Source organism: Poecilia formosa, unplaced genomic scaffold (genome assembly GCF_000485575.1).
Source record: "Poecilia formosa unplaced genomic scaffold, Poecilia_formosa-5.1.2 Scaffold303, whole genome shotgun sequence".
Classification (NCBI taxonomy): domain Eukaryota; kingdom Metazoa; phylum Chordata; class Actinopteri; order Cyprinodontiformes; family Poeciliidae; genus Poecilia; species Poecilia formosa.
The window spans coordinates 573604-588043 of NW_006800242.1; the positions used below are offsets into that span (position 1 = coordinate 573604).

Genomic DNA, 14440 nt, shown 5'->3' on the forward strand with positions numbered 1-14440 from the left:
AGAAATGGAGAGAGAAAAGACAAAAAAACATGATAAATTATGCATGTAAAAATGATTGAACTCATTTTTTAGTTTACTGATTTATTGCTTATTGCGACAGGCCTGGTTGTTGGTGTATATAAATAAACAAAGCTTAGACTGGTGGGAGTGCAAGTAAAGCCTGGTGGTCTGCCAGGCTTATAATACACTTTGGGAAACCTTTCTATGATTTTTTTAAATTGTGTGAGGTCTCTTATGTTTTGAAAGTCAACAGATAATTGCCATGTGAACCAGACATTATCAGTCATTGGGTCTGTACCATTATGAAACTGGTAAAGGGAGCTGGCAGGGCTCTTAGTTTAGGTAAATGAATCTACCTGCAGGTGCTTAAAGGTAACTAAACATGACCATCCTTGTCCTGGTTGCGTGAATGTTATCCTCTTATGAAACTCAAGTCCCTGCTTGTGCTCCATCTGATTCCATCTGTTGGTGTGTCAACATCTGAAATAGCTGCTTGCCAACAGGTTGGGTGAATTCCAATACTCTGACTGTCTTTATTTGCGTTGACATTATAAAGACTCTGACAGAAACCATAGACTCTAAACTCTTTCACATCCAACCGCTTACTTTGTCTGTTGGAAATTATTTGCATTGCTCACCTGGTACAGTTCTCTGCAAAGCAGCAACAGGAAACAAGATTTTCTCTCCCTTTTCTCTCAGCTGATAAAACGGTGGAGGGTCAGCGATGGTCTGTATCGCATCAAAGAACAAGAAACTCCACAGCTTTTAGCATCTTTGTCAGCTTATTAAAAGCTTTGGGAAATGAATGTCAGCGTGCCAAATGAGGAATTAATCGCTTGCCCGCCTTGTACAGCAGACCATCTGTACGGTAAATGGCTAATAACTGTCATCTCAGACCTTGCGGGTGACTCTGTCAGACGCTTGTGGTTAAAACTGAGAAAATGAGAACAATAGAAATCCATGTGATGTTTCACTGAACCCTCCTTACCTCAATATTTTACTTTCAATTTAATCTGCATAATGGAAACAGGAACTTTACTGATTGTTTGGTCTGAAATTAAGTTTGTTTGATGCTCTGATCTTCAGTTTCTTCCATGACAGCTGCAGTAATTCTGCTAAACAGACATGATTTCTAACACACAGGACTAATAAGAGTGTGTTACTCCTCACTGATGCTTCAGAACGACCTGTACTCGTGTCCAAACAGAGTCTAGCTGGATTAAACTCATCTGGTTCTTTGATGTCATTATTGTTGATGTCAAAGATGAGTCAGTTTGACCTGGTGAATCTTTTATTGAAGAATGTGTTGGTTTTTCTGAACAGAGTCAGTTCTATCTGTTCTCTTCAATCTCCCCAGAATCAACACTTATTTATTTAAAAAGGACAAATGTAAAAATAAAACAAAATATAAAACACCCCATGAAAGATTAGACCATTTTTTATACCAGGTTCTGCAGGACAGATGTCTTCACAGTTAACTCCAGAATAATGTTGCGTTAATGATTGTAACATACCCAGGTTCTGGATCATCACATCTCCACCACCGAGCTTTACAACCGGCTTTAAAGTTTTCTCCAAAAATGTTTTTCACTAATCACCAAACTGACTGATCTGACCAAAGGACTTTGTTCCCGGAGTCTTGATCATTCAGATTCAACTTAAAATTATTTTTTTTCTGGCACCTTTTGATAAAAATGAGCCCTTCTTGTGTATTCTTTATCTCTTGTGTCAGTTTATTATGGTTAGTTTATATTTTGACTCTTGTTGCTCGTAATATTCTGCACTACACAACATGTAACGGTACGTAAATCTTACAAGACAAGATGCAATTGTTAGTTTGAAGAGAATTTATGTTGCAAAAATAACTTTATTCTGTATTTTAATATATTTCTTTTTCTCATGAACTCAACCTTTTTGTTCACTTGAAACCAACTATTAATGGTCTTCAGTACATTTACCATTTCCATCTACTAAAGCTGGGCTTATGATAGCTCAGCGTAACCCTTGACAACCACTAATCGGTTGCTATGGCGATGCTTCCTGACTGCTTCAGGATTGGAACGACTTGCAGTATTTACATATTGTTCGTGCCTCGTCTGTCACTGTTGCCATTTTTCGTTCCTTCTGGAAACCCAAGCTGCAGCTAACTAGCACTCGCCAGACAGCAGTCGAATCCCCGAGATTTATTGTGACGCTTTAATGTCTGGGGATCTGGTGCGATGATGTCTTGGTACATCCCTAAGAAAATGTGGAAATGTATTAATCTGGTTGGAGATGGGCTGTAAACCCCATCCTGGATAATGGGATGGTTAATTAGCTACTTATTGGTGATATTTGTATTAGAGCTGCCTCTAATGACTGTGAATCAATTGACTGTTTGATCAACAGAGTTTTATAATGTTGAATATTGTACTGCCAGCTCAGCTAATTTGTTGTTTAGTGAGTTTTCAGACAAAACTAAATCAATACGGATTAAGATCTAAATCAGCAGGTGAGACTTTTTAAAGATTGGTAATCGGACAGAAAACTGTCAGATCAGTGCACCTTTACTTTTACCATTTAAAACCACTAACTCAGGCCTGTAAAGTCTGACATAGAGCTTTTTAAATTTTGCAGCAATGCATGTTCTGGACCTGGGGTGAATTTGCTGGGTCATCCACTCCTGGGACGCTTAGCACCTGCCTTAAATGGTTTTCATGTGTGAATAATCTATTATCGCTGCAGAATTATGCATTTTAAAAACTTTACCGCTCTCAGACTGATGGGCAGAATTGGTTGCTTTTCTCAAATCTTAATGATATCTTTCTGCTTTGACGGCATGTTGAGAAACTCCTTTATGCTTTAGAGTAACAAAATGTCAAAGCTTTAGTTTTTATGGATAATTGTGCAATCAATTAAATTTGGCATCAACTGTTTGTGTTTAAGATTAAAAATAAATAATTTTAGAATTTCATAAGGATCAGGGCATTTTTATTATGTCACGACATATAAAACTCTTGAACTGGAAGGGGACTGTACTTTATTTTTCACCTCCGATTGTAAAATGTAGCTGATCATTAGTCGCCTAATTTAATTTTGTTTTCATTACTTTCTCTAGCAGTCCTTCAGCGGCCTTTACATTCAATTCTTACTACTGTCAAGCTTTCTTTTTGCCTCTGGAAGTAGATATCTTTATGAAAGTTGTAATTTAATGACTGCTGCTCAGAGGATAAAACTTTCCAGTTTATCGATTGAAACATTCAGTATAAGATTTATTAACTCGTGTTTGGCAGTCGGTTGACCCGTTTGTGAAAACAGCGGCTGATGATTTCAGAGGAAACAGGGAATATGTGAAAATGACAGGGAAGTAGAAGCTCCTTTTAGTGAAAAAATGTTTGAAGAGTATAAAAGTGAGGCTGTGGGAGAATAAGTGGGAGGCAGAGGACTCCTGGAGCCTGTCAGCTCTGAGGTTGGCTAAGTGCTGACATTTCTCACTGTGACCTGCCGACAGACGCGTTAAGTGAAGTTTGACATTTGAGTCCTGACAGATGTGAAATGTAATTCTGCTGTTAAAGCCTGCAAAACTAAAGACAGATTAATACCTATGCTGATAACTGATAGTCATAGCCTAAACTCTTTGCACTTTTTTACGGCCGTCTGTTTAAACTGGTTATTGCTTCTTGTTTGTTGCAGCAGTAATTTAACTCCTATGTGATGATGCACAATTCTCCCTTTTGTAAATGACGGTACGTCATCTACCAACCAGAGACGCACCGTCGTATCAGACCTAATCTTACTTTAGGAGCCAAGTCAAATGTAACAGCCTGTTACTGAAGTGTGTGTTTGTGTTAGGGGTCAGAGTTGGAGTTTTTGACCTTTGAACCACAATCATTTCATTCATGTGACAACTACTGTAAATACTGTTGTTTTAACTCCCCACATCTGCCTTTCTGGTGTAAATGACACTTCTCTGTGTTGGTGTAGCAGCCAGCTGGGGATTAATTTAGATTTTTACTGTGGTTGGTACATATTTTTCTTATATGCTGTGTTAAATCTGCCATAGGTTCTTGGTAGAAATATTTAAGTTTCTGTTTAAAAACGAGTGAAACATGTTTGGTTGTTTTTACACCTGATAGTCGGGTAGACTCAGTTTAATTTGGGCACAAACGTCAAACTCAATCTGAACATGCAGTGAGACTGATTTGAGCGCATATATAAACAAACAATAATCTGTGATGTGTGTGTTTAAATCTCACAAATATTCATTAAATATGTGCTCAGTTCTGATGAAGTCATTCCCTGTTTGTTGCCCGACTCTCTCTCATGCTCCTCATGTGTATGGAAAGCCATCAATGCCAGAAAACACACAACATTTTATCTGTCCTTCACATGCAAAGTATGTTTTAACATGCAAACAACTGAGCTCACAACTTAGTCAATCACAGTTGGTTTTAATCTAATTGGAGCAAATCAAAATTCTGCCCCAAGTGCCAGAAATTACAAAGCAAAACATCAAGATTGAAGAACAGTGTAATAAAATCCAAGTCTGAATATGTAGTTAAGCAAACAAATATGTTTAATATTTGCCATTCAGTAGAGCTACTATGACTCTGCACTGAGTCTGCACTGATGTTTACTCCATCGCTTGTGTTGGCGCTGCACCAAAAACCACTGAAGAAAATTGCCTTAAGAAGACACTGAGCACAACTTCCTTTTTCACCAAATGTAAACAAAACTTTGCCAAACCAAGAAGAGGCTATTTGTTGTAGATCTCAGTTTTTGGTGCATTTAATTTACAGAATTGTATTTGAACTGAAAGTTGTGGAAAGAATGGCCGTATTTTTTTCATCATTGGCTTAATAATTGTTTTATCTCTAGTCATAACATCCGTGCGGATGACTGGTGTGTTGCTGCTTTCCTTAAAAGCCCTTAATATCCTGCGTCAAACTTGTCTCTAAATTGTCCCAGATACAGATGCTTCCTGTTTGTCTGCTTTGTTCTTCAGTTTGACAGATTTAGTATCCATTAGAGCGCCAAAGCAATAGAAGGAGTATCTATTGGCTCCCTGATGTGATCTGCAGTTGTGAATTAATAATCACCATCATAGGATGGTTTCTGGATTCCTTCTTTGAGAAGTTGTTTTGGACTTGTCACAATGGACAGACCCAAGACTTGAGTTATGGAAGATCAAAACATTTTCTGATGGGTTTATTGAATTTTCTGAGAATCTTTCATTTGATCCACTCAACATAAATTGTTCAGTAAAGTAGCCGACTTCGGTTCATTTATCCTGTCAAGCTGCTCTTTAGTTAATTCAGTCAGTCATGTGCTAGAACAGATTTTTGAGCTGTTTTAAGTCCGTTGGTGTCACTTGAAATATGACTCTTAATTATGATTAATTTGATTAATCAGTTATTGAAATTATTGTCAACTAATTTACTGAGTAATCACTAACTGGGCTATACAGATTTAAAAAAGGCTGTTTACTGAAAAAAAAAAACACATTTAGAACTGCAATTAAACCGAAGCTGATTTAATTGCAGCAAAACGTATAAATTTACATACATTTTGCATTTTAGATAAATATCTGTAAATATGTTTTATCTAAAACACCTCAAGCGGCACAGTTTTTTCTTCAGATTCACTATATTTATGCCCTTTAAGTAAGAAAAGAAGTCTTATTAAAAAAAATTCAATTATTTGTTTCTATTCACCTTTTAATGTATTTCTTATATTGCAGTTTAATTTTTTAAAAATCTGTAAAATGTCAATTTCTTAGCATTCAATCATCAGAATAAATCAATAAAGTAACTGAAGTTGCAGTCCTGAAACACTCAGTAAGAAATCTTGATTTATTAGATGTTGTTTCTTTTAATCTTTTGTAATTTTTGGATCATTTTGTTCTCTTTGGTTACAACAAGGCAGTTCAGCAGGAGAAATCAGTTAGAAAACTGCTGCCGTCAGTGGGTGTGGTTGACCCAGAAAACTGCCGTTATCATCAAACCAACATGGCGGTGAAGGTCGAATCTCCAACAGTTTGGCTCAACTGTGAAAAATTAGGACACCCAACAACCAACCTGTGTGATTTAAAAAATATATTTTTAAAATACTGGAAAGTTCCAGTAAACAAAGGTAAAATGAAGACATAAACATTGCAAAATGTTTTTTAAAAAAATGCAATTTATGATGAGGAATAGATTTGGACACGTTGAAATCCACGAATACTTTGGAAACCCTCTAAAAAACGCTTGTAACTGTTTATTTTAAAAGTTCAAACAGCAAATATATCTTAATATGTTTAATATACACAGTAGAAAGAGTCTTAGCTCTACTAGCTGACATCATCGCTGCTCTTTGGGGTTACAGCCAATCAGAGCCAAGGAAAAGGAATGCCGCTCCGGGATTGGTTGGTCTGTACATGCCAGCCAAATGTGTCAAATAGCTTTGCATCAAAGTGTTTCAGCTTCCCACGCTGCATTTTCTTTGGGATATTATAGACATATAGACATGATTTGGGTCACATTTGCCTGTTGTGTGAACTTAGATTTACAGAAACACAAAAACCAGATTGAAGTTTTTCCACAGAAAATGTAAACTTCAGCTTGTAGCAAATGAATTCTAGGTCATTACAGTTTTGAAATATCCTGTTATTGAGTTGTAATATTGCTGATTTACAATTATTTTTATTTTTAAGGTTGAGAATTAACAACCTAACATTCAGCCCAGAATGTACCTTTATGGTAGCATACAGATAATGTCTTATTGCTGAAGAGTAATCTCCTCTTTCTAATATTTCGGTTCAGGAATCCCATGTTAAACGTATTTGTTACTGGAAACTCCCTGGTTGTCGGTTTATTGTTTGATGTTTCTCCTCGTTTGCCTCGCCGTGTGTCTGCACAGCAGGAACTTTGCTTCTGTGTTTGATTTCTCAAGGAGTCCTCATAACAAGCTCATTTGCTGCCTCTAATGACACATGCCACTTAGGAGGAAATATTTGTGCAAAGCCTCTTAGTGTTGGAACTGTTTCATTTTTGTGTAAGCTGTTTTTAAAGGGAATCATTTACTCCTTTTTACATGAAGGCAGAGATGGTCTTACTGCAGTAATCTACCCAATTCCCCCTCCGGGACCAATTTAACTGCAGGCACACATGACTGTAGCAGATATATTTAGTCAGGCCACACAAGTTAGTTGTGTTGTTGTAACTCCACAGTTGGAAATGTTGCAGAAAGATGTTTTAGAATGTTTTTATGAAACATTATAAAAATGTTTTTGGACTGTTGCAATAAGCAATAAATTAAAAAACTGCAATAATTAGATTTAATAATGATTTATCGTTTTCTCTCTCCTTCTACCAAAAACTGGATGATGAAACTGTTAAGTCTGGTGCTCTGTAAACTAAATGGTCCTTCAAAAAAGGCAGGTTGAGACCAAAACACCAGACTAAAGATCTTAATCATTCAGTGTTTGGTAGAAATGGATTTAAAAAAAGAGGAAAATGCTAAATCTTACAAATGCAAATTATTGAGTTTGTTTTAATTCATCATCCAATTAATTGGTTTATTGTGACTTATTGTGTTTCCATTAAGATAATTTATTTTCAAAATGTGCATTCATACTGTCAATGGAAACACATCTATTTGTTTGCAGATGTTTGTCTGCTGATTTTCTGTGTGACCCAACACTGACAATATAACCTCTGATATTGTAGCAATTCTGCGTTGTTTTACCAGTGGAGTTAAATATTTAGGCCGGAGTCCTTCAGAAGCAGTTTCTGTTTTAAGTTATCTTCCTTTTCTCTCCGGGATAAATGACACTTTAGCTTGAAAAACTCCTCCGCCTCGACTCAAAGCTCGATTATTCCAGCGCCGCTGCCTCTTGGCAGCTCGTCCAGCCTCCTGGCTGGCTGCAGTCTGGTTCTGTTTGGATCGCCTCTATTGTCTGAATGATTTCCCCAGGCACAGAGTCGTGCTGGGGGATTGAGGGCCATCAGAAAGAATTAAGCAGGAACAATAACTGTGTGTGTGACGGGGAAAGTGTGAGGGAATCTGTGGGCTTTTCTCGTGTTTTTCTGTGGACTCTTAAGTTTTGGTTTGAGTGTTTGTGTGTGTGGTCCTGGGCTGTGTGTTTTGAACTGAAGCCAAAGTTTCCACAACAAGCAGGGGCCTCTCCTCCTGGCTCCGAGCGCCGATACAGGCCTTCGCTGTCCGTCGCTCCAGCTGGCGGCCAATTTATGCTGGATCCAAACACTCCAGCGGCCCGACAGGGGCTCTTTGTGGAGCCGGAGTGTTTATCTGTCTATTCTGTGTGTGCTTAACATCTTCTGGGACTTGTAGTCCAGTGAATGATTGACTGCAAATGTTGTCAGTTTTAAAGAGGTTTCTGTACCATTTAAGACATAAATCATTCAAACTGCAGTAGTTTTTCTGAGGCGTTCAGGGTAGAAACTGTTTCAGTCTTTGTTGCTAAATGTTCTGCTGAATGCTTAGAGAAACACTTGGAGGACGCTCACTGACGGGAAGAAATGACAAAACTTTTGCTTTTCTTTTTCCATAAAACACTACATGACAAGACAGAAACCACAGCAGACTTTTAAACTGCAGCGTCTTTATTGTTTTGATACATTTATGATTGTTTTTGGGAGGATTTAGGAGAATCTGTTTCTTCTGTTGTTAATTGTTATGAAGTAACGTTGCCTTTTCAAATATTATAAAAAGATGCTAACAGATGAGGTCTCTCCAAGATATTTGCTCACTTTATAAATATTTGAATAATTTTTAATTTTATAATCTAATTTGTGATTCTTTTATTTGATGCAAGACTTTTTAATTTAATTTTTAAAAAAATTCAGTTAATAATTTAGATAATTTAAAACAATTTTACTTGAATTTTGTATTTTATAAAGTAATTTTTTTAAATAATTGAATAATATTTTCTATAAATGATAATTGTATCTGCTGTATTTGAGGAGCTGGACAAATTCTTTGTGGAACGTAAAGCTGTGAAATATAATTTGACAAGCTTCATTTTCTCCTCTCAGTCAGTAAAACGTCTTATTTTAGGAAACTTTTACTTAAATTTCTCCCTGCACCGCTTTTCTCCTCTAACAGGCCACTTGGCTCCACTTTGAAACCGCTTAACGAGAGCACAATTAAATCAGCCAAAATTAAATCAAGACATTTATCATCTCCTCTTAATCTAATTGTTTTCATTTACTAGCAACACAAGCGATCCAAATTGTTGTGATGCAAATCCTAAACATCATAAGCTGATATTTTAGTCAGTTTTTGGCATTATTTAATGTTTCTTATTGGCCTAATTTTGCAATTTGTTTGTATTTTCACCAGTTTTATTGGAGTATGAAAAGCAGGTTGATATGGTGATTTATTTAAAAGATAATATTGTGCTCTAAACTCAGATTTATCACAAATAAACCTGCAGTTTAAATGCTTTGTTAGCAACATGCAGTGCAACATACTGATTGAGTTTGGTTGTTTATAAAAGCAACTTTATATTTTGGATTTCACAGAAGCTAAAATTGGGGAAATATGATGGAGGTGGAAAATTTTGGCTCAGCTGATTTTTTTCAAACACTATTATATTTTGCATCAGACTTTTTAATACACAAAGTAGATTTTCTTCACCATTTTTTGAAGAAAAAAAAAAAAAGTCAAATGAAACTCTGATATGGGATTTAAGGTATATTTTTAGTCACATAATACACTCCGGGTGTTTCACATTACTACTAGTGGAGCACTATCAACATTAGAAATGTATTTCATGCTATTTAATATTTCTATATTTTATCGTAATGAAATTAGAATTTACTGAGATGCATCATCCATTTAAACAAACTGGAGTCCATTAAAAATGATCTAAACCAATTGTTCCTGGGATCCATGCAACATGTCCTGGATTGAGTAAAATAATCTCATGATTAAGACAAGGCTTCTCTGAGATCCAACAGCACCAGTACCGACTCGGGTCCACCATCTGAAGCCACAAGAATATCACCAGTGGCGTCCGGCTGCGCCGTTTCTGCGCCACAACGAGCTCTGAAACCAGACCGAGTCTCTTCAGATTATTCAGATTTCTACAATCTCTACTGTAAAGTTTCATTTTTAATGACCTGAACTGTAAATGTTTGGGTGGAATCTGACTAACGAAGAAATGCAGCGGCTGTGACGAGGCTCTGTGGTCGTTTCTGAAACCAGAGGGACTGGTTTCAGAGGGACTGGTTTCAGAGGGACTGGTTTCAGGGATGTAAATTAGTTTCTTTTGAGGCAAACAGTTGGACAGGTTTCAGTGGGAGGATGAAGGGTGGTGATTAACTCCATTATGAATCACTACAGCGTGTCAAGAGCAGTTTACTTTAATCTTTTACTCATTTTCACCTTTTCTAACCAGATTCATGTCCAAGGTTTAACACCAACCTCACATCTCAGATCCATTCCATTTGATACTAAACTCTTTTATAGAATCTCCAAAATATTCACAGCAATAGTTAAACCACAACTGTACAAAAATGTATACATTTTGCATTTAAATAAAAAAGCTCCGTCTGTAAGTTGCATTGCTTTAGCTTCATCTGGTTAAAATTCTGTACAAAATAAATGTATTAAGTATGTTTTGCAATCCAATTCTTAATTTAATCCAGAAATAATCAACAGATTAACTCTAGTATTTTAGCTGCAGATTCATTCTCTGCTACACAAAAGGAATAAAATGTTTAAATGATTTTAATTGCTTATGCATATTTTAATGTATTTCTAACGCGGTATAAAATAAGCTTAAATGGTTGAATGAAAAATCTGCAGGATATGCCTTATACTAAAGCTTAAGTATTGGTAGTGAAAAAAGTGGATTATGTTTGTGTTGTTATAAACCTCTAGTTGTTAACTTTAAATTTATTTAAATCTATCAGGGTTGATGTTCTGTTTTCTGTTTGCTTCCTAAATCCTGCTGATATTTTTCATCTGATTTGACTTTTTAATGAGCGAAGTAATCAGAGGTGCTCTGTTTGACCGCAGCTTGACCGCATTACATCACCAAGACACTGCAGGTGTAAAATTACAGTAACATCCGCGTTAAGGCGCTGTGACCGCCAGCAGTACGGTGTGTGTGCGTCCTCAGAAGCCCTCTCCGTGTTTCATCTCGGCCGACTAACCGGGATAATTTCACGGTCTGATGAGCTGGCAGAGACCGGCCGGCGCGCCGGACACTTTAAAGACTTTCTGTTTCTAATGCGTGTGGAGGAGGATGAAGGATCGGTGGGTGCCTCAGATTTCCCCTCTCATCGTGACTAGAGAGGTCGACTCCTACGATTAAGCGATGAATCACGGCTTGTGATGGCACAACTAGTCACTGCTGTGCTGGACGTCTTCTGTCCTTCAGCAGAGGGCGGATTCAGCAGGACGGTTGGACTTGGTTCAGAGTCATTGTCTTTCTCTGCTGAACTCACAAACTTTAGTGAATTTGACAGTTTCTTTAAGGATCCCCGTTAGTTTCTACTGTAATGTCCACACCAAACGTTACAGTAAAAATCCTTTAAAACTAAGAATCTCGTCATAATCTAAGAAAATGATCATGAGTTTTATGTGTCACACCTGCGCAGTTTGAAATTACAACTTTTAAAACTTGAAATTTGTAATTCTGACTTTAAAACTCAAAATTGTAAGTTTTATTCTTGTAGTTTTGACTTGTTCTCATAATCATGATTTTATAACTCATAATTACAACTTCCTCTTGGGCTTTTCTCGTTCCTTTCATGGCATTAATTGGCTTCCAATTGTATAAAAGGCTGGATTTTTCAAAAATGTTTAAGCTTCAGGTAAATTTGCTGCAATAAAAGATAACCATAGTTTACTTTTAGGCTTCTTATTCGTTCTTAGTTCCTGAGGGGACTAAGAATGCTAGATGCTTAAGTGTTTAAAAATGTTTTTTATTTGACATTTTTACTGATTGTTTTTTTTCCTGGTGTGCACAAACTTAATAAAATCTTATTCATCACTTTTCAGGTGTTATTCTGTAAATATAAAAGCAGAAAACCACCAAACTGTGACTCTGCCTTGTTTTCCTCCTCATTTATTCCTCTACCATCACCTCCTTATTATTTAACAGCTCCTCTGCATATTCTTGTTAAAACGTAGTTATTTTATTTGCTCGTTTCCAGGCTTTGATGAGAGGCACTCCATGATGAGCAGCTAACGCCGTCGGCCGCACAACCGCAGGAAGAGACGTGGCTGCTGCTCCACACACAGTCGACGCATGGCGGTATTAGGGGTAAGACCTGCTCTCCTCTCCAATGTTTTTACCTCCTGCTTTGGGAAAAATCTCCTAAATGGACTTGAAACATTGTCTAACTCAAAAGCAAAAAGTTTCTCTGTTGCGCTTTGAGCTGAAAGCTTCTGAAGACGGATCTTTTTCCTTGTGTTGCCTCCTGGACGTCTGCACAGTTCTTGTAGTTGAGGATGATTCCTGGAGATGTTTCAGCCTCTAAATAATGGATGCTGGGTGTCTCAGAGTCTGATTCACTCAGCATGACCCGCCATTAGCTGAGCGATCCACGCTGCTCAGCTCACACCAGGTCGCCTGGTTATTGGTCAGCTTGATTTCGGTAAACAAATCACTCCACAGAAACAAGATCCAGAAACATTTTCTTCACAATTAAAAGATTTACTCAGTAGGAGCGAGAGCAGCTTTGACTGCTCCAACATACCTGAAACGAACCTGAACATTTAATTCATTTTTAATGGTACAGGGATGCATCCAGTTCATGCAAAATCAACAGATTCCTGCATTTTTTTACACCAACGAACAACTGCAATGTTTTTGGGGCTTATTTTTGCTAATTTTCCATAAAANTGCCTTATACTAAAGCTTAAGTATTGGTAGTGAAAAAAGTGGATTCTGTTTGTGTTGTTATAAACCTCTAGTTGTTAACTTTAAATTTATTTAAATCTATCAGGGTTGATGTTCTGTTTTCTGTTTGCTTCCTAAATCCTGCTGATATTTTTCATCTGATTTGACTTTTTAATGAGCGAAGTAATCAGAGGTGTCAGAGGTGCTCTGTTTGACCGCAGCTTGACCGCATTACATCACCAAGACACTGCAGGTGTAAAATTACAGTAACATCCGCGTTAAGGCGCTGTGACCGCCAGCAGTACGGTGTGTGTGCGTCCTCAGAAGCCCTCTCCGTGTTTCATCTCGGCCGACTAACCTGGATAATTTCACGGTCTGATGAGCTGGCAGAGACCGGCCGGCGCGCCGGACACTTTAAAGACTTTCTGTTTCTAATGCGTGTGGAGGAGGATGAAGGATCGGTGGGTGCCTCAGATTTCCCCTCTCATCGTGACTAGAGAGGTCGACTCCTACGATTAAGCGATGAATCACGGCTTGTGATGGCACAACTAGTCACTGCTGTGCTGGACGTCTTCTGTCCTTCAGCAGAGGGCGGATTCAGCAGGACGGTTGGACTTGGTTCAGAGTCATTGTCTTTCTCTGCTGAACTCACAAACTTTAGTGAATTTGACAGTTTCTTTAAGGATCCCCGTTAGTTTCTACTGTAATGTCCACACCAAACGTTACAGTAAAAATCCTCTAAAACTAAGAATCTCGTCATAATCTAAGAAAATGATCATGAGTTTTATGTGTCACACCTGCGCAGTTTGAAATTACAACTTTTAAAACTTGAAATTTGTAATTCTGACTTTAAAACTCAAAATTGTAAGTTTTATTCTTGTAGTTTTGACTTGTTGTCATAATCATGATTTCATAACTCATAATTACAACTTCCTCTTGGGCTTTTCTCGTTCCTTTCATGGCATTAATTGGCTTCCAATTGTATAAAAGGCTGGATTTTTCAAAAATGTTTAAGCTTCAGGTAAATTTGCTGCAATAAAAGATAACCATAGTTTACTTTTAGGCTTCTTATTCGTTCTTAGTTCCTGAGGGGACTAAGAATGCTAGATGCTTAAGTGTTTAAAAATGTTTTTTATTTGACATTTTTACTGATTGTTTTTTTTCCTGGTGTGCACAAACTTAATAAAATCTTATTCATCACTTTTCAGGTGTTATTCTGTAAATATAAAAGCAGAAAACCACCAAGCTCTGTGACTCTGCCTTGTTTTCCTCCTCATTTATTCCTCTACCATCACCTCCTTATTATTTAACAGCTCCTCTGCATATTCTTGTTAAAACTTAGTTATTTTATTTGCTCGTTTCCAGGCTTTGATGAGAGGCACTCCATGATGAGCAGCTAACGCCGTCGGCCGCACAACCGCAGGAAGAGACGTGGCTGCTGCTCCACCCACAGTCGACGCATGGCGGTATTAGGGGTAAGACCTGCTCTCCTCTCCAATGTTTTTACCTCCTGCTTTGGGAAAAATCTCCTAAATGGACTTGAAACATTGTCTAACTCAAAAGCAAAAAGTTTCTCTGTTGCGCTTTGAGCTGAAAGCTTCT

At 37.4% G+C, this 14440-nt stretch overlaps 1 protein-coding gene across 4 annotated transcripts in view; it reads left to right on the forward strand.

Annotated features, from left to right (window-relative positions):
* pcgf3 (polycomb group ring finger 3) overlaps window positions 1-14440 on the forward strand; it is a 52901-nt gene that overhangs the window by 4899 nt on the left and 33562 nt on the right. For 3 of the 4 annotated variants that reach the window (XR_001658704.1, XR_001658706.1, XM_007572556.2), the window contains exon 2: window positions 12150-12259. Coding sequence is in view for 1 of the 4 variants with exons in the window: in XM_007572556.2 (XP_007572618.1) it covers window positions 12245-12259 (15 nt within the window). In the remaining 3 variants the exon portion in view is untranslated. Of the gene's footprint in view, window positions 1-12149; window positions 12260-14206; window positions 14314-14440 lie in introns of those variants that run through there. The other variant, XR_001658705.1, reaches the window with a different exon arrangement.